The 22,730-nt window shown below is 40.4% G+C and overlaps 1 protein-coding gene across 1 annotated transcript in view; it reads right to left on the reverse strand.

The window, feature by feature from the left end:
* Nucleotides 1–22,730, reverse strand: part of MAPK12 (mitogen-activated protein kinase 12) — a 72,028-nt gene that overhangs the window by 22,531 nt on the left and 26,767 nt on the right. Inside the window, exons 3-6 of the mRNA XM_024201341.2 lie at nt 20,710–20,768; nt 10,667–10,778; nt 2,107–2,136; nt 177–224 (exon numbers count right to left, since the gene is read on the reverse strand). Coding sequence (XP_024057109.1) covers nt 177–224; nt 2,107–2,136; nt 10,667–10,778; nt 20,710–20,768 — 249 coding nt within the window. The remainder of the gene's footprint in view (nt 1–176; nt 225–2,106; nt 2,137–10,666; nt 10,779–20,709; nt 20,769–22,730) is intronic.

A 22,730-nucleotide genomic window follows, 5' to 3' on the forward strand; every position in this document is an offset into this window, starting at 1 on the left:
TCACCTCAATTTCCTGGTAATTCCCATATCTCCATGACTCTTCAAAAGTCATAGGGTAAAATCCTAGCCCAACTGAAGTCAACAGGAGTTCTGTCATTGACTTGGTTTCACCCATGTTCTCCTATGCAGTGTGTTCGTAACAAATTCAACTGCATATTTCAGGAAGTGTTTCCTACCTTCAATTCACAATCTTCATTTACTGCTAAATTTCCAGGCTTTAGATCCTGTAAATATATCAAGTTTGAGATGGACTTTTACAACAAACAGAAAAATACACTTTTTAAATAAAAATACTTGTGTTATGTGAAGGAAATTGTGAAAGATAGGGCAATTTCTTGCAATAGCCTTGAAAAACCTTATTGAATGTTATGAGCTTCAAAAGTACTATTTTAAACAATGTGCCAGACAAGAAAGAACTTTTGGGACAAACAAAGGTATGTGGGTTTCCTAGAAAATACCTGTGAGGAGATGAATGCAAATTCCCAACTCTGGCCCCAACCTTTTGAAGTTATATCCTGGGACTTACATAAACTCAACTGAAATTAAATAGCTTTCCTTCATGGCTGTTAAGCCACATATGTGTTCTTGGAAGAAATCTTCAATGAAAGGTCCATTAGTATTAATTGTGTTTATTGCAGCAGTGCCCAAGGGCCAACCAAGAACGGAGCCCCATTGTGCTAGGTACTGTACAACCAGAGAAGAGTAGACGGTCCCTGCTCTGAAGAAATTACAATCTAAATAGACAAGGTAGACCGAGGGTGAGGGAAGAGCTATAACACATAAGCAAATTGTTAATATACACATCAGTATGCACCTAAGCAGATTGTTTATCCACCTGGGATGCTCTTGAGTATTAAAAGAGATAAACAAGATTTTATGATCACACCTTCTTTAGCCAGAACATGCTCTCCTGTCTTAGGCAAAGTTTGGATAAAAAGGGATTTCCTGCTAATTTGACTCACTTGAATGGAGGCTGTTACTTGTTACATTAAAAAAATGCCAACAATAAAGAGTCAGGTCTTGATCGCCGCAATATCCTTCTCCATTTAACTGCTGCAAGTTTGAAAAACTCAGACCCTTAAATTTTATTATACAAGATTAATGATCTGTAGAGATTCCAGATTTAGGGAGAAAATCTGAGCAGAATATCCCCACAACTCTTGCAGATTTATGTCAACTACACCATAAAACAAGATCCTTGTAGAAAATTTCTGCACAACTTTCCAATTGTCCATCCCAAGAATGGATGGAAAAAAAATAAAAAAAGCAGGGGATGTGGACTGTTAACATCATAGGGGCCTTGGAGTGAGGGAAGGGAGACTTCGAGTTGCAGAGGCTCTACAATGGAATTGAAAGATGATCAGTCAGCGGGGGAAACTTAGAGAAAGCTGAGTGTCTGTCAAGCTTAGACTATGACTACAACAGCTTTGGGAGCTAACATTCACACTTACTGAAGTGTTACATCATGTTGGGTTTGTGATGACTGATATAATTTCCAGCAGTCAAATTGAAGCCACATGGGCGAAGTAAATTTTTTATGATGCACCTGGTATTTTACTACAAAGGACTGATTTCTTCTCTTGGTTAAGATAGGACAGCCAAGTCTTTGTGGAGGAATGGTGAAGTTTGCAAGTACAAGGGCAGGCAACCCAAAATGTTGTCATTTCAAAATTCTCACACTGATTTTGTGAGAGCTTTGGTGGGATTTTCAAAAGGAATCAGAAAGGCCAGTTTTATTTCAGTGCACAAAATTTTGATGAAAAATATTCTTGTCAAAATATTCAGTGGCAATTTCTGACTTTTTGCATTATGGCTGAAAATTTTTCAGTTTTTATGTGCTGTTTTCCAATTAATTTTCTGAGGAAAACACACTTTTCATGCAAATTTTTGTTTTGTCTAAAACCCAATTTTCAACCAGTTCCAGTTTAGTCATTGGCTGTTCTGAAACCCCCAATGTGGGGACCATATCAATTAAAAAACATCCAGCCAAAACTAATCAAGTCAAGAATGGTGTGAGAACTATATCTATGGACATACAAGCGCACAAACATCATCTACAGAATACGAATAAAAAAAACAAATATTTTTAATTCTGTTTTCACTTACCCTGTGAATTATGCCTGCTGAATGGATATACTGTGAAAACAAAACGATATGTTAATTGACACTTGCTGGATTCTCAATAAATTATTATTTCAGTTCTGCTGCAAAAATTGGCCCTATGTGGTGCTGAAGTGATCTGAAATTAATAATACACTTTTTAGAAAACAATGAGGCAATCAAATGTACTGTCATATTAAAAAATTGAAATATCATTAGATGCCAAGTAGATAAGTGAAGAGAGATCACAATGTTAGAGGCAGGTGATAATCAGGTTTACACATCTTTACATCAAATATTCAAAGAAAAAAATAAAAGTGTATTCATTTTATGACACAATTGCAACTCATTTGCCCTATGGATTTCCTGCCAGAGAGATTAGAGAATGATTTTAGAGAAGGTCACACTGGACTCCTAAAACTAAATTTAAGGTATAAGATTATTTTTGCTTTCTAAAGAAAGTCTCAAGTATAAAGCTGCTGCTTTTTTCAACCTATAATCATTATTTCTGTAGCTCTATTTGAATATTGATACTGAATCAGGTCACCATGTTTCCTCACTTTTAATTTCCTCATAAATCATTTTTGTGTCCAGAAACTCTCTGGTATTGTTAGAAAAATAAAATCATCCTGAAATTGGGCTGTGAAATATATGGATTAAAATAAATCCTATTGTTTACTTACTGTAAATTCCTGAGCTAGCTACAACAGAAATCTAAACTGCACAATCACAGTTTAGGTTCAGATGCCTCTGGTAAACCCCAGATTGAGGAAAGCATGTGCTGTACGACTGCAGTCATCAGATTTAAGCACAAATTTAGCTTTAGGAAAGCAGATGCTCAGCTTTAAGCATGTGCTTAAGCACCCTTCCTGAATAGGTATCCTTTCCAGAATAAAGGCCTGAATGCAAACAAACCTGAAAGTAATCTTAAAAAAGCATTTTACCTTATTGGAATATTTTCATCATCTTTCCAGGGCTCTGTGTGAGGATGCTCAAGTTTTCAAAACACACATAACTCAACATAATGGAGGTCCAAGGGCTAGAGCTTTGGAAAAGCAGCAAAGAGTCCTGTGGCACCTTATAGACTAACAGACGTATTGGAGCATGAGCTTTCGTGGGTGAATACCCACTTCGTCGGATGCATGTCTATAAGGTTAATTAATCTTTAATTAACGATTATGTCATGTGATGAAACCTCCAGGAATAGGTCCAATCAAAATTGGCAACCCTAATTGGTGTCCTAGCCATCTTCCTCAGCAAACATATTGTGTATTTTAGTTTTAGATCTCTTTTTACAGGAAACAGACCAGCACAGGAACTAGTATTTCAAGGTGTACGCTGCTTAAAAACCAGAATAATATGACAAGATGAAATGCCTCCCATGCATGTATTGGTTTTGTGATCTTTTTTCCCTTTGTTGTATTTCAATGGATACATCAGATCATTTAAGGATCTAGAAATTAAGATTATATAGTTAGCTACTATTATAGCATTTAGTGCAAGAGGAAACAAACCTTCATGGACAAAAAATTGTTTTTTTTTCTTTTCCATGTATGAAATCTAAGAGTCAGTACTGGAATCCAGTGACCTGTACCCCTACTTGAAGATCAGGCCCAGTGTAGTACAGCAAGAACACAAGCTTCCCATGCAGCCAGACATACAATTTTAGAGCAATGCTGTTCAGAGTCCATTTTATCTCTGCCCATTGCAAAGACTAAATAACTCCTCATCCTACCACATTACACAGAGGTTCCCTCTCTCTCACCTGACATAACTTGTTTTGAAAGCCAGCCTGCTCTTGAACTGCTTACAGTAGTGAGTTTACAAGCCCCATCTTTGCATTCCTAGTGCTGCTTTCATATTGGGACATATCTGTCTGCCCTTGGCTTTATGTTCTCCTAGACCACCCTTAGCTGATGCGATTATAAAATAGTTTCTTGTTTTGACATAATATGAGCAGAGGGTGCAAGACGAGTCATAACAAGAAAGGACGAGAAGCTGGATATGAGTCAACAGTGTGCTCTTGTTGCCAAGAAGGCTAACGGCATTTTGGGCTGTATAAGTAGGGGCATTGCCAGCAGATCGAGGAACGTGATCGTTCCCCTTTATTCGACATTGGTGAGGCCTCATCTGGAATACTGTGTCCAGTTTTGGGCCCCACACTACAAGAAGGATGTGGAAAAATTGGAAAGAGTCCAGCGGAGGGCAACAAAAATGATTAGGGGTCTGGAGCACATGACTTATGAGGAGAGGCTGAGGGAACTGGGATTGTTTAGTCTCCAGAAGAGAAGAATGAGGGGGGATTTGATAGCAGCCTTCAACTACCTGAACGGGGGTTCCAAAGAGGATGGAGCTTGACTGTTCTCAGTGGTGGCAGATGACAGAACAAGGAGCAATGGTCTCAAGTTGCAGTGGGGGAGGTCCAGGTTGGATATTAGGAAACACTATTTCACTAGGAGGGTGGTGAAGCACTGGAATGCGTTACCTAGGGAGGTGGTGGAGTCTCCTTCCTTGGAGGTTTTTAAGGCCCGGCTTGACAAAGCCCTGGCTGGGATGATTTAGTTGGGAATTGGTCCTGCTTTGAGCAGGGGGTTGGACTAGATGACCTCTTGAGGTCCCTTCCAACCCTGATATTCTATGATTCTATGAAATGCCACAATAAATGAGTAGGCCTGGGAGAGGGACCACATATACTGGACATTTTCAGCTGGAGGATCAGTTCCATTTGTGAATTGCCTGCAGATCAGACAGTTCCAGCACCATCACTAGGGAGTGAAAAACCACCTCCCATACTCCCTTCCAAAGAACTGACTACTGTAGAGAGAAGACGTTGGTGCCATGGAACATAGCCTGTAGCACTACTTCTACCACTGACTGGAGGAGACTGGAAACTGTGAAGTGCTATTTATTTCGTGGATGGAAGGGTGAAGTATATCAGGATGAGAGAAGACTGCTTAAACAAGAGGAAGTCCTGTCACTTGGGTACAGAGTCCTGAGAGTATTCCTATGGAAAGTATTTGTTCGCAGTCAGACTCCCAGCAAAGACCGGTAACAAGGAAAGGGTAGACATCTCCCGCCAATGGCAGGTTTAATTTTTGAGCAACAAGCATGTCACAGTGACCATATACATTCCAAATTGTTTCTTAATGTCTTCTCACTGAATCCCCTAATACTTCAGATGCTAAGACAGAGTGCAAAACTGTACATAGTCGGGAAGTAAACAGAAGACCTAGGGACTTTTGCACAAGAACGTGGGATCTAGAAACAGGAATTGTAAAAGAATTTCAGCCTCGGGAGCTTTAGTAAAAATGGGCCTCAACCACCTTCAGAGAAGAGAATAGTTTTCCTTAAACATCCTACTTTCGCTAACGGTCTCTCCCTCACCATACCCAGGAATGAGTGTTAGAAATGCAAAGGAGGAAAATAAACAACTCATTTAAACACGTTGGATATAATTTACATGTTTACTAAACACTCTTCTTAATAGAGAGATGGTGAGACCAAATTATTTAGCACTTCATTTCTGATGCCAGGTTTCTTTTATAAATGTTCGTTTTTTTGTGAATCAAGATATTTGAATCTACACTGCAGTGTACCCCAATACTACTCCAGCTTAGTTCAGAATATTTTCATTTTGACGGAGTCGCTCTCTAAAATGGGATTTTGCACTCTCCTATTATGGATTTTTACCCATTCTCTCATAAAAGTATCTATTAGCAGAGAGATTTAGACCATATCAGTCATTTCCCTCACAACATTGTCACGATTTCATCTTAACAACTGGTCTTGTTTCTCTGATTAGGGTGAACAAATTGATTTGTAGTACAGGAACCTTGGGAATAGCTAAAAGGCAAATTTTGGTACTCTATGCAAATTCAGTTCAGTAAGTTACTGCACCCTGTTGGTAAACTCTTCATCATCAGTCACCTGATAATAAGTGTTCTTGGCTGCACATAAAATATAAGGGCAGAGTAAGGAGCCTGATCCAAATATGAATCTTCCCACTGACTTCAACGGTTTTTGGACCAACTCCTTTGAGCAGTTTAGAGTATAATCAATACAGGAAGATATGGCAAGGGAGTTTGCAAAGTGAAGTCTAGGGAATATTTTTTAAGGGGACAAAAAGGGAATGACTGAATTTAGTATTCATGAAAACAAGAGTCTAATAGCACTAAGTTGAGTCTAACGTAACAAGGGCTGGTGCTGTGGGAGTGTCACTCAGACAAACAGCACTGCAATGTTCCTGCTTTTAGATCAGTTCCTTGGAGACTTTTCCAGCTAGACACAGTGCTTGCTCAGAGTGAATTATTGCAGGGAGAAAGATCCAAAGTATAGTGACATAAATGACAGGTGAAGTAGTAAAGATTATTGTTGAATGTCTGACTCACAATATGAAAGTACTAAAACATCAAAAATTAATGGATGAATAAAGCCGTACGTTTTTGCTGATAATGCTGAGGTTATTAGAGATGCACTCCTCCATATGACCAGATGGAAAGCAGTTTTGCAAATAGTCAAGGGAATAATTTCTATTGAAAGATACAGTAAGATTAGGGTATCGAGCTATACTGGTTTACTAGGATTATCTCAGCATCTCTGCAAGATTTGCTGGAACTGGAATGCCCCAGTTTCTCCAAACCCTGGGATGCCAGGTCACCTAAGGAGCGTCCTCCCATTTCCTCTTTACCCAGTGTACTGCTTTGACTGCTTCATACATCAGCACTTCACACCTGCTTTCCCAGCTTCCTATGAATGTAGTGCATCTGATTAGCAGAGACAAAGACATCCTTTGGGGCTCACAAAGCCTACTCCTGTGGGTGCTCTATGATTGTAGGGGCCTAAATATGTCAGGGCTAATCTATGTATTTTTTTTCACAGTACGTTTCTAGCCCTTTTCCTTATGAAGATATCCTAAAAAGGTAAATCAAGCCCTACAGTTGGAAATTCATAATTCATTTTTCCCCCTGAAGATCCCATCTACCCCACTACTGTCAACTCAGGCTGGTCTTTTAACATTCATGAAACCCTTGAGCACAAACCTTTTTACTTGGAGCCAGGGGCAAATGAATAAATGAGGGACAAGATAAAAATATATACACTAAATCTGGAGACAGGAGAAAACAATACAGACACAAAGGGGTAAATGTACGAAGTAGTGGAGTGAGGTCAGAGGGGAGGGGAAAACAGCACTCCTAGGCACCCATCACCAGAGAATCCAGCCACAATGTGTCCTGTTCTTTTGGTTTCAAATGTTTGAAAGGTCCAATGTAAATTAGGAAGAAAAGCTGGTTAGAATCTGATCAGACATGATATGCCTGTCTCATTTAGGGCTTGATTCTGCAGTTTACAAAGCACAGGGGGATCCACTCCACCCATATTAACTTCAGTGAAACGCTGCATGAGTGCAAGGCTCTTCTTGTGTGTTGTAAATTGCAGGATCCAGGCCTTAAAGACCAAACATTCACGGAATCGCCAAAAATATACATCTAATTCAAAATTCTGCTATTCTATGGCCTTGTTAGAGTTTGTCTCCCAGGGTGAAGGGAATTCAATTCTACAGAAATGGCTGTCACTGTAGGAAAGACAGGTTTCAGCCTGCCAAACTAGGTCAAAGCACTTTCAGCAATCAAATCTCAACTGTATGCTAAAATTGTTGTTGAAGCACAGCGTGTTAATAAGGACAGAATACAGCATCTTTTATAAGGAAGCTCTCTCCTTTTGGATGCACAGCTTTCACTAGAAGGAAACAACAAAAAATAAACCTTTATGATAAACAACATACTTAAAAACCAAAACAACACACACTGTAATTTAAAAGTTAGAGTCAACGTTTTCATTTGCATTCCTAATCTAGAATGAGACGGATTCTAATCTTTCATTTATAGGAATCATTCAGAAACATGGGAGTTCAAAAATATTTTTCTGTTTTTTTTTTTTATCATTCATGGTTTAAAAATAGAATGTTAATGATCATTGTCTATTTTGTGATAATAAGACAGAAAATATCATATTGCCTCTATATAAATCCATGGTATGCCCACATCTTGAATGCTGCATGCAGATGTGGTCACCCCATCTCAAAAAAGGTATATTGGAATTGGAAAAGGTTCAGAAAAGGACAAGAAAAATGATTAGGGGTATGGAACGGCTGCCATATGAGGAGAGATTAATAAGACTGAGACATTTCAGCTTGGAAACGAGACAACTAAGGGTGGATATGATAGAGGTCTATAAAATTATGACTGGTGTGGAGAAAGTAAATAAGGAAGTGTTATTTACTCCTTCTCATAACACAAGAACTAGGGGTCACCCAATGAAATTAATTGGTAGCAGGTTTAAAACAAACAAAAGGAAGTATTTTTTCACACAACGCCCAGACAACTGTGGAACTCTTTGCCAGAGGATGTTGTGAAGGCCAAGACAGGGTTCAAAAAAGAACTAGATATCTTCATGGAGGATACGTCCATCACTGGCTACTAGCCAGGATAGGCGAGGATGGTGTTCCTAGCCTCCGTTTGCCAGAAGCTGGGAATGGGCGACAGGGGATGGATCACTTGTTCATTCCCTCTGGGGCACCTGGCATTGGTCACTGTTGGAAAACAGGATACTGGGCTAGATGGACCTTTGGTCTGATCCAGTATGGCTGTTCTTATGAAAGCCAGGTGAAACAAAACAGAGAACAATGAAGATGGAAATCTGTTTATTTAGCTGAAATGAGGGAAAGACAAACATACACATTGTACAGCAGTTTAGTATATGAGACTGGATACTTCAGAGGTGATCCACAGTCATTTATAAACAGCATCATTATTAAAAGACAGTACATATGAAGAATATTTCTGATAGCAGAAGGCTCTATAATCTATCAGACAAAGGTATAAACACGATCCAATGACTGGAAGCTGAAGTTAGATAAATTCAGGCTAGAAACAAGACGGAATTTTTTAAACAGTGAGAGTAATTAACCACTGGAACAACTTACCTAGGGATGTGGAAATTTCTTCAACACTTGAGGTCTTTAAATCAAAATTAGATGTCTTTTAAAAAAAATGCTTTAGCTCAATGATAAGATATGGGCTTAATACAGGAAACAGTGAAATTCTATAGCCTGTATTCTGCAGGAGGTCAGACTAGTTGATCACAATGGTCCTTTCTAGCCTTAAAATTTATGAATATGTCCATTATCAAATAAAAATATCAAACCCTGAGATAGTATCAAACTATGTTCCCAAAAATCATTGAAAAGTGATGCTGTTTCAATGGATACTTTTCCAGCATCTTTCCTCCCCCATCATTTACAATTTTTCTGTACAGACGGTTGACTTCTTTTTGGGGGGTGGAGGGATGAGAGAGGTTTTGAAGAAGTTCTAGCTTCTCTCAGCCACATTACACATTAATTTGTCACTAAAAATCCAGAGTGTGTGTTAGCGTGTTTTTTCTCTACACCAAGCCACCCCACCATCTCATGCTAGTAGACTTCAGAGATCCTTCAGATCTATAGGGAAAGGCTACATAAAACGTTACGAGGTGGAAGTATATTTTAGAATTTCACAGGTAATGTTAGAACCCTGATTAGTCAAGGTAATTAAGCCTGTGAGCAATCCCATTGAGTCATGTGCTTAAAGTGAGGCATGTGCTTTAGTGCCTTGCTGAATTGGGGCCCAATTCTGTAAGAGGCTGAGGGCTCTCAACTCCCATTAACTCTAGTGGGAGTCAAGGAAGCTCAGCACCTCACAAGGGCAGGTCTTTACTCTGGGATGTCCATGCCTAAAGGTCTCTGTTCATCTTATCAAAAAGGAATTAAAACAAATTTACAATAAGCATAGGTAATATGAGCATGAAAGGAGATCCCCAGAGATAGTTAATTAAAATAAACAGAACTAACATGAAAGCAAAAACTGGAAAGGCATCACATCTGATGTCACATCTCCAGTAGATACAGCAGGGGAAAAGCACTGTTCTCTTAACCACAGCACTTTAAACTGACTTTGACAAAATCTGCAGATTAGCAAATAGGAGACTTTTAAAACTGACCATGTAACCTGGTGCTCTGCACCGCCATATGTGAAATCCAAGTTTGATTCTTGGCTTGGGATCAAATCCTGGCCCCATTGAAATCAGTGCCATTGTCTTCCACAGGGCAAGGATTTCACCCCTAGTTTCTAATTACCTCAGCTAGCAGGGGCTAGGTGTGCCAAAGAAGCAGCACAATCAACTGCTGGAGGAGGATGGACTAAAATCATAGTAGTGACTTTTCTGGCTTGTTAAAATAAAAGTGTTGATGGCCTACAAGAGAGTCTGCGTGCATCAAATATATTTGCAACTACAAAATCATCAGGACAAGGGACTCACACTCCAACCCCCACACGTGATTTTTGAAAAAATATAAGCAAATATTCATCATCAAGAAACACATCCATTGTGGGGAATTCCAGAGCTCACAATGTCTATAGGGAGATTAAATTTTGCTCATCTTTCAAATACTAAAAAATGTATGCAGCTCTCTAAATCAACTTTCTGAAAAAATTTAACGTGTGAAAGTAAGAAAGTAATAAAAATGGCAAACCTTTAGGCCCTTTAACATTTGATAGACCAGGAACTGGATTCGATCTTCAGTTAGTTTCTCATGCTTCATTATCTTACTCAAGTCTGTTCCCATAAACGGCATGACTAGGTAGCTAAAGAAAATCGAGTACAAAATAACTCCATGAAGTTTGTCAAAGTGAAACATACCCATACGTTATATCTCAATGATAATTAGAAATTACAGTTCTTACCATTTAATTAAGCTACTGGTTAATTTGATCTCCCATTTAATTAAATACTTCTAGAACCAAATAATTTCTACTAAAAATAATATGACTTCCATGCTTTATTTTTATCAATTATGATTGCCTGAAGCAGGTACTGAGTAACTCAATCACTGGTTATAGATGTTGTCAATTAACAGGAAATGACAAATTCTGAACAAGATAAAAGAGCCCAAGGAAGATCTTTGTGTGCTTAAAAGATAACTAGATAGAAAGCTCCGTAATTTACACATTGTTTACCTAAAAAGAACTATCATGAGTTATGAAAACCAGTGGGTACTATCCATAACAAGGTCAACTACATACCTCAGTCAAAGTGACGGGAACAAGATCTGATCAAAGTCAGAAGAGGGTATTACTGTGAGGCATGATTTCTCAACCTGGAGGTCATGAAAAAGTATCAGGGGGTCATGACCACCCTGCACTTCCCATATTTCTAAATGGGAAGGGAATCCAGGTACAGAAAAGGCTGAGAACTATTGCTGTATGTCAAGTTGATATTTCAGGCCTAGCCTTAAGAATGGGACAGTTTGGGACCTCATGTTTCTGAGGGCCTTCAGTAAGCTCACAATTCAGAATCTAGCCTGATGTCTAACTTTGACAGGAGGGCCAGCCTATAGCAACTAATATAGCCAAATACACTGCCAGCAATTTAAGGATCAAACCTTAAGGCTGCACCTGCATATAATGAAAACTAGACCCAATTATGAAGTATAGAAATACATTTGGTCATTGTCTGAGCTATAAAGATTTCACCAATTTGTCTTAAAGGGTTTTTCTTTGTTTAAAATCTATGGAGTTTCAATATTTTATGTTCAGTCTTACAATAACTGAGGTTTGCCACACAGCATCAATGTCATTAAGAGAGAAATAGAAAATTTGATTCTCAAATTAAAGAAAGAGCAACAGACATTGAATCGTAAATCACAGAGAAAGGGGACAATAAGGTAGTTCCAAAGAATTTTGGCTGGAATTTTCAAAAGAGCCTAAGGGAATGAGGCTCCTAAATCCCTTTCAATGGGATTAAGCACCTAACTCCCTCAGACTTCCTTTGGTGCAAAGTTTAAGCAATTTAATTCAAGTACAATGTGGAGAAACAGAAGATAAGTGGAGGAGCAGAGAATGAAACCTCTCTGCTCTCTATCAGTATATTTATGGCACATGAAAAAACATGTCTCACTGATAAAGTGGATGACCTAGACAATAGATTTTAACCTCAAATATATTGGTGTTTCTGAACAATGAAAGCATAGATGGACATATTATTTTTTCCACAATCTTATCAAAGTCAATTATCGAGAGGCCATGAATATTTGAAGTGAGCTAGAAAGAACTTACTGAATGTTCTAGCAAAAACATAGGTTTTAAGGAAAAAATCTAGTGGATTTACTAACGATATTTTTGTTATTAATTACTAATTATTATTATTATTAGAGATATTCAAACATGCTGAAGGGATTCAGAAGCACTGATTCAGGGGTTCTCAAACTGGGGGTCATGACCCCTCAGGGGTTCATGTTATTATGTGAGGGGTCGCGAGCGTCAGCCTCTATCCCCAAGCTCTGTTTCACCTCCAGCATTTATAATAGTATTAAATATAAAAAAAAAGTTTTTAATTTATAAGGGTGGTCGCACTAATAAGTTTGCTATGTGAAAGGGGTAGGGTTGACAACTTTCTAATAGCACAAACCTGAACACCCTGGCCCTGCCCCGCCCCTCCCAGAGGCCACACCAGCCAGGGAAAGGGCAGGACTGGCCTCTAGGGACCTGAAAGCAAGGTCCTTCAGCTTGGGCCTTTCCCTCTCCAAAGGTGACTTCCAGTTTCCTCCTGTTCATGGAGGATAGGTCCATCAATGGCTATTAGCTCGGAGGGGGAGGTGGGGCGGCGCAGTGATCAAACACCATATTCTGCATGTCCCTAACCTCTCTTTGCCAGAAGCTGGGAATGGGCAATGGGATGAATCATTTTGATGATTGCCATGTTCTGTTCATTCCCTCTGAAGCATCTGATATTGGTCACTGTTGGAAGACAGGATATTGGGCTAGATGGACCATTGGTCTTCCCTGTATGGTCATTCTGATGTTCTTATATAGATCCCAGATGTATGTGCCTCCCACTGTAACCCACTAGACCCCACTCCCCTCCCAGAGCTGAGACAGAACCCAGGAATCCTGATGGGAGCTCTCTATCCACAGAGTTAGTAACAAAGTAAGAATATGTCCCTTAAGTGACTTGCCACAAGATGTCAGAACACGTTAGTATTAGCGCTGAGTGGGTCCAATATTTATTTAATTTTGTTTCTTTCATGTAGGAATTAAATACAGTGCTTCTGTCAGCGAATTGTTAAGTTATCTGCCAAAAAACTAGAGTTTTCAAGTGCCTAAGTAAGCCCCTAGAATCACAGTTAAAAGTTGCGCCACCTGACCAAAATCTGAAATGGTTCCACTGCCACTTCCTGAAATGTGTCTTCAAGACAGGGGGTAAGGGATTTGGAATTTTGTTACCTGCTGCCTATTGGATCTGCAGAGGGACTTACCACATTATCAACTTGTGAGTCTCTTGGGCAGTACTGAACCCAGTCAGCCACATTGCTAACTGCTGCACAGACGATATTGTGGTCACACATCATCAAGAGCCCCTACAAAGTACGCGCACCAACAGGACACTAATTTTACATTTGCTGTATCACGTCACATGACTGGGGAAATTCACAGGTATTGCAGGGGCCCTCGTGACCCTGAGAATAGTATTTTACCCTAATATATTTATTTTCTGTTTAATATAAGTACTGTCTTAAATATATTATATGTGTTTGTGTTATTTCATGGAAGTCTCCAACTATCTGGCAAGTAAGTGGTGGTTACCCAGTGATTAGAATTTTCCTCCCAAGCTGCCCTGGTGACCCTGCCAGGAAGGAGCAAGGGAGTGGAGGCACCATCGAATAAATTCATATGGGAAGAAAAAGAAGTTACACCCTGCTGAATGTATGGCAGGATCCAGAAGAACCCAGGCCTGTCCATCAAAACACATAAGGAGATTGGCGCTAAAGGAGGTAAACAGGTGGACGGGACACTACATAAAATTTGATGTTTCTGAATTTTTAAGAATCAGGATAAAGAAGAATCTTTTGGGAGAAACACACAGGTGTGGTACAATAAAACAGAAAGTTTGAATATCCAGTATTTCTGGGTATTACTGGAAACAAATTACAATGGAGTCTCAGGTTATGGCCAGTAAGGTTCAGAGACAAAGGAATTAGCTGCAATGTAGGATTCCAGAACAAAACCTCAATTTAACATTGTTTTAAACATGCCTCTAGGATACGAAGATCACTAAAATCTACATAGATAAATAGGCTTCATTCTTCCAAGGCCCTGCACAAGCAGCATGTTTCAGGATTGCGTCAGTCAAGAGAAGACAAGACTGACTCAGGGTTATCTGGACATAGCTAAACTGAGACACTCGGTCCAGCCCATCTTTGGCAGAATTCCACCCCAACTAAGGCTGTGTGGTCTATCTCTATGTTATCCTAGAGATTCCTGTATGCTCTCAAAATTCACCACCTGGTTATAAATCCAAGGTCCCAGGAGCTTGTTGGAATAACAACATTCATCAAGGAAGAAAGGGAAATTAATCGAGGAAAATATTTTACTTCAGTTGCATAGTTATCTGCTAAATGTTTTTACTTCCAAAAGTGTAGTTGAATATTAGGAGGTAAGTCCTGATCTAGACATACCAGTTCAAATTCACTGAGCAGCAGAGACCTTTGTTTTATTGACAGTAATTTTATAAACACAGCTATTATTTGAGTACTAATACGCACAAAGGTTGATTTTAATATTAATTCACCACTGATACAATTCAGACTGAGTTTTCATTTTATTTTCTATTTCTTTAAAAATATGCTGGGCTTATTTGGACTGGATACAAAGCTCATAGTTAGTTCCAAAACTGGAGTTCTTAAAGGAGTCTGATGGCATTAGGTGCAAAACCCCCAATTAATTTCAAGGGGAGTTGGGCACCTAACTTCCTTAAGTTCCTTTAAGAATTCCAGCCTAATCCCTACAAACAGGCAGCTATAAAGAAGCACTTGACAGCACCAAAAATAGTGACACCACAGACTACATTATAGTTCCCACTGTGCAGATACAAGAGCTATTCCTAGGAGAATTCCACACCAGTGCATGTGTGCAGAATTCACACCCATCACACATTTCTTTGCTTCCCTACAGAAAAATGACTTTCTGACAAGGAAGCAAAGGGAAGCAGCAAGAGTAGTTATGTGCCCCTTCCCAGCAGTGCAGGCGTGTCATTTCAGGTGCCAAGAGCAGTCGTTGGAGAGAGAAATCACTGGGGGTGGGGGGGGGTGTCTGGGGACACCCCAGCTGGTGCCAGATCAGACCCTCCAGGAGCCAGGGCCAGGTCAGACCCATCCCCTATTCACCCAACCCCTGTGCCTCTGGACCCCCTATACTCAGACCCGCCTCAATGAGCTTCACTTTCTGCACCCAGAACCCCACCACCAAGCCCCCTGGACCCCCCTACTGAACCTCACCCTCTGCATCCAGACCCCCACCTCTGCACCCAGACCACCGTCTACCAAGCCTCAACCCCCAGTAACCAGAACCCCCCACACCCCTACGGAGCCCCTGCACATCCAGATTTTCCCCCCGCACCCAGACCCTCACTGAGCCACCCACTCGCAGACTGCCCGATACAGAACCCTCTCACCCCACACCTGGATTCCCCCACACTAAGCCCCTCCGCACTTAGATCCTGCCAGGCTGAGCCTGCATGCCCACACCTGGTGTGCCTGGTGTGGAGGGGCAGGGGCCCAGGGCGTTTCTGGGGCAGGCCTGGCCCTTTCACTGTGTGAGGGTCAGGGGCAGCCTCACTGCTGAGTCTATGTCCTGGGGAGATGTGGGGAAAGCAGGGTAATCTCCCACCTCTGTGCAGTCAGCGGCCTGTGCTCCCCACTGCCATGTTGGAGCCTCCACATTTATTTATTGACAAATAAAATGAGCAGAATTTTAAAATATTTTGCACAGAACTTTTATTTTTTTGGTGCAGAATTTTTAATTTTTTGGTGCAGAATTCCCTCAGGAGTAAAGAGCAGGCAAGAGACAGTGCAAAGTCCCCCATTCTCGCCTCCCCCCCTTCCATACTTGTTCAGGAAGCAACTACAGACCAAGGCTCTGATCCTGCAAAGACTTATGGAAGAAGAGGTGGATGAGGCTTTTTTTTAAACAACTAACAAAATCATCCAAAGCACAGGACTTGGTGGTGATGGGGGACTTCAACTATGCAGACATCTGTTCAGAAAATAATACGGTGGGTCACAGATTATCCAACAAGTTCTTGGAATGTATTGGAGACAATATTTTAGTTCAGAAAGTGGAGAAAGATACTAGGGGAGAGGCTGTTCTAGATTTGATTTTGACAAATAGGGAGGAACTGGTTGAAAATTTGAAAGTGGAAGACAGCTTAGGTAAAAGTGGCCATGAAATAGTAGAGTTCATGATTGTAAGGAATGGTAGGAGGGAAAACAGCACAAAAAAGATAAAGGATTTCAAGAATGCAGACTTTAGCAACTCAGGGAGTTGGTACGTAAGATCCCATGGGAAGTAAGTCTAAGGGGAACAACAATTCAAAAGAGTTGGCAGTTTTTCAGAGACATTATTAAGGGCAGAAGAGCAAACTATCCCACTGTATAGGAAAGATAGGAAGTATGGCACTAGACCAGGGATCGGCAACCTTTGGCACGCGGCTTGCCAGGGTAAGCACCCTGGCGGGCCAAGACGGTTTGTTTACCTGCTACGTCTGCAGGTTGGGCCGATCGCGGCTCCCACTGGCCAGGGTTTGCCATTCCAGGCTAATGGGGGCGGCGGGAAGCGGTGCAGGCCGAGGGATGTGCCGGTGGGAGCCGCAATCAGCCGAACCTGTGGACGCAGCAGGTAAACAACCGGCCCGGCCCGCCAGGGTGCTTACCCTGGCGAGCCGTGTGCCAAAGGTTGCTGATCCCTGCAATAGACCACCCTGGCTTAATCAAGAGATCTTCAATGATCTGAAACTCAAAAAAGTCCCACAAAAAGTGAAAACTAGGTCAAATTACAAAGGATGAATATAAACAAATAACACAGATACGTAGGGACAAAATTAGAAAGGCCAAGGCACGAAATGAGATTAAACTAGTGTGACAAAGTTCTGTCCTTGACTCCGTGGGTCCTGCGTTTCCTGATGGATTTTGCTAGTCTCAGAGGCTCACTGGGACCCTCCACATAGCCCTTCTCTCTCTAGAGGCAAGGGTCACAGTCTACTGAGCCATTTTCATCATAAGCCAGCAAGGGAGGTAAGGAGAAACAACCCTCCCTCGCACAGTCTCTGTTGTCTCCCAGTTTCAGTGATTAATCAGGGAGGGGAGGGGGGAGCCCGGGCCCACCCTCTACTCCATGCTCCAGCCCAGGGACCCTAAAATTAACAGCTGTGGAAGCTGACTTTTTGGAAATAGGACGTGTACAATTCCCTGGGCTACTTCCGCACAGCAGCCCCCCACTCAATATCTTCTTCACAATTACCTCAGGGCCTCCTTCCTTGCACCTGATATGGATTCGTACTATTTCGTTCCTCCAACAGCACAGCTCCACTACCTTCTAGAAGGATCTTAATTGGCCCCAGGTGTCTTGATTAACCTGGAGCAACTGCCATTTGGTTACCATGGTACCAGGGATTTGTTTAGCCTGGGGCTAACATACCTGTTCCTCACTACTTTACTGTAGCCATCTGGCCTTGCCCCATCACACTAGCTAAAGACATAGAGGGTAACTAGAAAATATTCTATAAATACCTTAGAAGCAAGAGGAAGGCCAAGGACAGGGTAGGCCCATGACTCAATGAGGGGAGGGGGAAATAATAACAGTAAATGTGGAAATGGCAGAAATATGAAATGACTTTTTTCTTTCAGTTTTCACCAAAAAGATTAGTAATGATTGGATGTCTAACATAGTGAATGCCAGTGAAAATGAGGTAGAATCAGAGGCTAAAATAGGGTAAGAACAAGTTAAAAGTTACTAAGACAAGTTAGATGTCTTCAAGTCACTGGGGCCTGATGAAATACATCCTAGAATACTCAAGGAGCTGACTGATGGGGTATCTGAGCCATTAGCGATTATCTTCAAAAAGTCATGGAAGACGGGAGAGATTCCAGAGAACTGGAAAAGGGCATATATAGTGCCTATCTATAAAAAGGGAAATCATGGGAATTACAGACCAGTCAACTTAACTTCAGTACCTGGAAAGATAATGGAGCAAATAATTAAGCAATCAATTTGCAGACACCTAGAAGATAATGAGGTGATAAGTTACAATCAGCATGGATTTGTCAAGAACAAATCATGTCAAACCACCCTAATAGCTTTCTCTGACAGGGTAACAAGCCTTGTGGATAGGGGAGAAGCGGTAGATGCAGTATATCTTGACTTTAGTAAGGCTTTTGATACTCTCTCACATGACCTTCTCATAAACAAACTAGGGAAATACAATCTAGATGGAGCTACTGTAAGGTAGGTGCATAACTGGTTGGAATACCATTCCCAGAGAGTAGTTATCAGTGGTTCACAGTCAAGCTGGAAGGGCATAACGAGTGGGGTCCTGCAGGAATCAGTTCCGGGTCCAGTTCTGTTCAATATCTTCATCAATTATTTAGATAATGGCATAGAGTGTACACTTATAAAATTTGCGGCGATACCAAGTTGGGAGGGGTTGAAAGTGCTTTGGAGGACAGAATTAAAATTCAAAATGATCGGGACAAACTGGAGAAATGGTCTGAAGAAAATAGGATGAATTTCAATAATGACAAATGCAAAGTACTCCACTGAGGAAGGAACAATCAGTTGCACACATACTAGATGGGAGATGACTGCCTGAGAAGGAGTACTGCAGAGAAGGATCTGGGAGTCATAGTGAGTCACAAACTAAATGTGAGTGAACAGTGTAACACTGTTGCAAAAAAAGTGAACATCATTCTGGGATGTATTAGCAGGAGTGTTGTAAGCAAGACACAAGAAGCAATTCTTACGCTCTTCTCCACCCTGATTAGGCCTCAACTGGATTACTGTGTCCAATTCTGGGCGCCACATTTCAGGAAAGATGTGGACAAATTGGAGAAAGTCCAGAGAAGAGCAACAAAAATTATTAAAGGTTTAGAAAACATGACCTCTGAGGGAAGATTGAAAAAATTGGGTTTGTTTAGTTTGGAGAAGAGGAGACTGAGAGGGGGCATGATAACAGTTTTCAAGTACATCAAAGGTTGTTACAAGGAGCAGGGGGGAAGTTATTCTCCTGAACCTCTGAGGATAGGACAAGAAACAGTGGGCTTAAATTGCAGCAAGAGCGGTTTAGGTTGGATATTAGGAAAAACGTCTTAACTGTCAGGATGGTTAAGCACTGGAATAAATTGCCCAAGGAGGTTGTGGAATCTCCATCATTGGAGATTTTTAAGAGTAGGTTAGACAAACACCTGTCAGGGATGGAGAGATAATACTTAGTCCTGCCATGAGTGCAGGGAACTGGACTAGATGACCTCTCAAGGTCCTTTCCAGTCCTACGATTCTATGATAAAATTAATTGTATGTTCCATGGGTAGCCCTAATAAAGCAACACAACTACTCACAGTGCAGAAAGTTCAACGTAAGCATGAATCTTTGCAGGATCAGGGTCCTATCTTCGCACTTCTTGAGGTAAAGGGCTGGGGAGGGGTGGGTATGTGGGGGAAATGGTCAGGTGCCACCTGGGAGAGCACGTGGGGTCTCAGAAGGGGTGGGCTTTAGCTCCAATACCTCTTCCACATTGTCTGGCAGATTGATACTGATGGCAGACCTAAGTGTATCCTTCCCTCTAAAAAGGAGTAGGAGCCACATCAGCGTATGCTCCTTCCAATTCTAAAGGATTCACACAGAAATAACACCCCAGGGGACTGGCAATGGTGGAACTGCCTGACCCAGCACTGCTGTTTCTAGCCACGAGGCAGCTGCATTATAGTAAGATCAAATTCATATCACAGACCAAACAAGCTCCCACATGACTAGCTAGCAAAATGTAAACAATCAAATCTCCCCTTGAATGACTCATCTGACCTTTAATGCACAAAAGCTTCCCCTCATTTCTGTTTTAACTGTAAACACATTTGTACTTGCTTACAACACATTTGCAGCAGACTGCTGCACTTCTAATAATTAAAAGAAGCCTCTATCTGCCTCTTGCACCCTCAAAACTCCTGGGTGATGTTTTACCCAGCCTGCTAGGCACATTAGACTGTAAGGTCTCTGCCTCAAAGGCATGTGTGGGTAGAGGGGGCACTCAGTCCACATGTTTGGGCTTAACCCAATTTTTGTGTTTCGTTTTCTACTGTTTTATTTTTAACTTTGTATTTTTAAACAACATGGGATAGAATGTATTACCAGAGGAGTGATTTCAAAACATTTTGGATCCGATTCTGATCCCAGGTATAATAGAGGAAACATACTACAATCTACTGAAGGTAATGGGTTTACTCTAGATGCACATCAGAATTTCGCCCTTTGTTTCTCTGATATGAAATCAATACGTTAAGCCTAGGATTTTCAAAGGTGCCTAAGGGAGGGATGTACCAATTCCCATGGAGTTTCAATGGCAGGTAGGCACCTAACTCTCTTACAATCCTTTGAAATTTTATAGATATGCACATAATACTTACATTAAAGTGAAATTCAGAAATAAACCATAATCTAATGCCTACGATTTCCCATAGAATCAAAAACTTACAAATCATTAAATTTCTCCAGTGTTACATCTGGTGTGAACACATCCAATATTCCAATAACCTAAAAACAGGAGAGAGAAAAAACAGAAATATATGGATTAAGATTTCATCAACACAAAATCCCCAAGCCACATAATAAATGAAGAAATATAGTGGAGAACATTACCAAAATGAGACATTAGTTACAAACATAAAGATGAGAAGTAGCTTGCCTATAGCAAAACACAGAACTTCTAGTGTAAAGCAGGTCTGTCACCCATTATCCATCAATTTTCACCTCCATCACTAGGTCTGCTTGACCTAAGGATAAACAAGCTTTAAACATACAGTTTTTTTATATATAAGCAAGGTTGAGTGATAATTATATAAAACAGCCGATAAAACCTCTCATCCTGAAGGATTCCAAAGTGTTTTACAAACAAACTAAAACTTTGCCACACTGTACACACACGAATAGTCCATCATTGTTATTCAGTCACCCCTGGGGAAAAGTGAGCCAACTGTGGGTCAATGCATAGTAACACTAAACAATTTAGGATAGCAAATAAAATGAATTTTCCAAATTCATCTGCAGGGAAATTTTGGTAGGCAGAATATAATTCCCAGAATGGAATTTGGTCAGGACCCAGGGACTAAACTTGTTTATTCCTGTGAAAAGGGCTAACTGGCCTTAAGTGACCATAAGTCATCAAGAATGCAACTGGGAATTTAACAGCTCTATATCTTGGATTCTCCTTAACAATACTCTGTGTGTCTCAACAAAACTGTAATAAAATGTATAAAATAAACATGTCTTTCCCTGATTTTCCACTAGTAAATCCTTCAGTGGAATGAGACCAGTTGGCTGGATATACTTACAATCACTGCCAATACTCCACTCAAGTAAATTAACCATCAGTAAATTAAATATTGGAAAAATACAATAATCAGGACTAGCAGCTTATCATGCTTTGTAGCATTACTATGAAATTAAGGATCAACATTAGAAACTATTTTAAAACCTGCTTTGAGAAATGCCAAATTGCCTCTTTCCTTCCAGTACTTAAGAGGTATTACCAAAGATCTTTAAAAAACAAAACAGGAAGTGCAGCGAAGAAGGGGTGAAATAAATAAAGATAAGGAATAGGATTTGTTTCATTTAAATCTTTAAATATAAAAAGTCTTCTCTCTCCTTCAAAAATCCCTTACACACAAACTGTCACCTTTTTCAATTATTTCAAAAGTTTACAGGAGGTGTTCTTAAAGTTAGCCTGGACGCAATCAAAATACTATGGTGATGAGTGCGGTAGAAACCCCTACATATTAAATACCCCGATACAAAAGCTTTATCTCTGCATCCATGCTGAATCTTTGAAAGCTCTACTAAGCATGTCATTTTCCTGGAGTTTGTAATATAGTCTTTTTGAAGCCATTAAAAGAACAATACAAAAATGAAAGAATCATCCCACTAAACATTAATAAGACCCATTACTAGACCATCAAAAATAAAGTAAAAGAGGATGTATGTATTCAAAACCATGCTTTAAAGTGCTGAGGTTATAGCAAGTATTTTATTTTTCAGATTTCTACAGCAGAGTTTTATAAATATCCACCATAGAAACTTTTCACTCATGATGCAGAAAGTGACACCAAAGCTGAATCATGGAATTCTAAAGGCTAGTTAAAACTGTGCATGTACACTTTTCTAAAGCTGCACCTTGCTGAATCTAAATTTCAAAAATTCTTAAAATATATATAGATAGCATCTAAAGAGTGTGTCATTAGAAATGGAAAGTTAGTATTTGAACTTCAACCTGGTCCATCAAGTGCTTTCTATTCCCATTAAAACCCACTACTTCCTGTGAAGAAGTGATCCTTGTCCTCTAACCAATAAGCTTTCTGTGTCCTCATTTACCCGAACTGTTGCCCTATGTCTTGTCTATCTTAGATTGTAAGCTACATGATGGTGACAGCAGGCTTCAGCAGGAAAAGTAATTGATACCGCAGAAGATGAGGCAATGTATGGATGCTGCATCACATGGAT

The sequence above is a fragment of the Terrapene carolina genome, unplaced genomic scaffold (genome assembly GCF_002925995.2).
Source record: "Terrapene carolina triunguis isolate 2854851 unplaced genomic scaffold, T_m_triunguis-2.0 Scaffold68, whole genome shotgun sequence".
NCBI classification, from domain to species: Eukaryota; Metazoa; Chordata; order Testudines; family Emydidae; genus Terrapene; species Terrapene triunguis.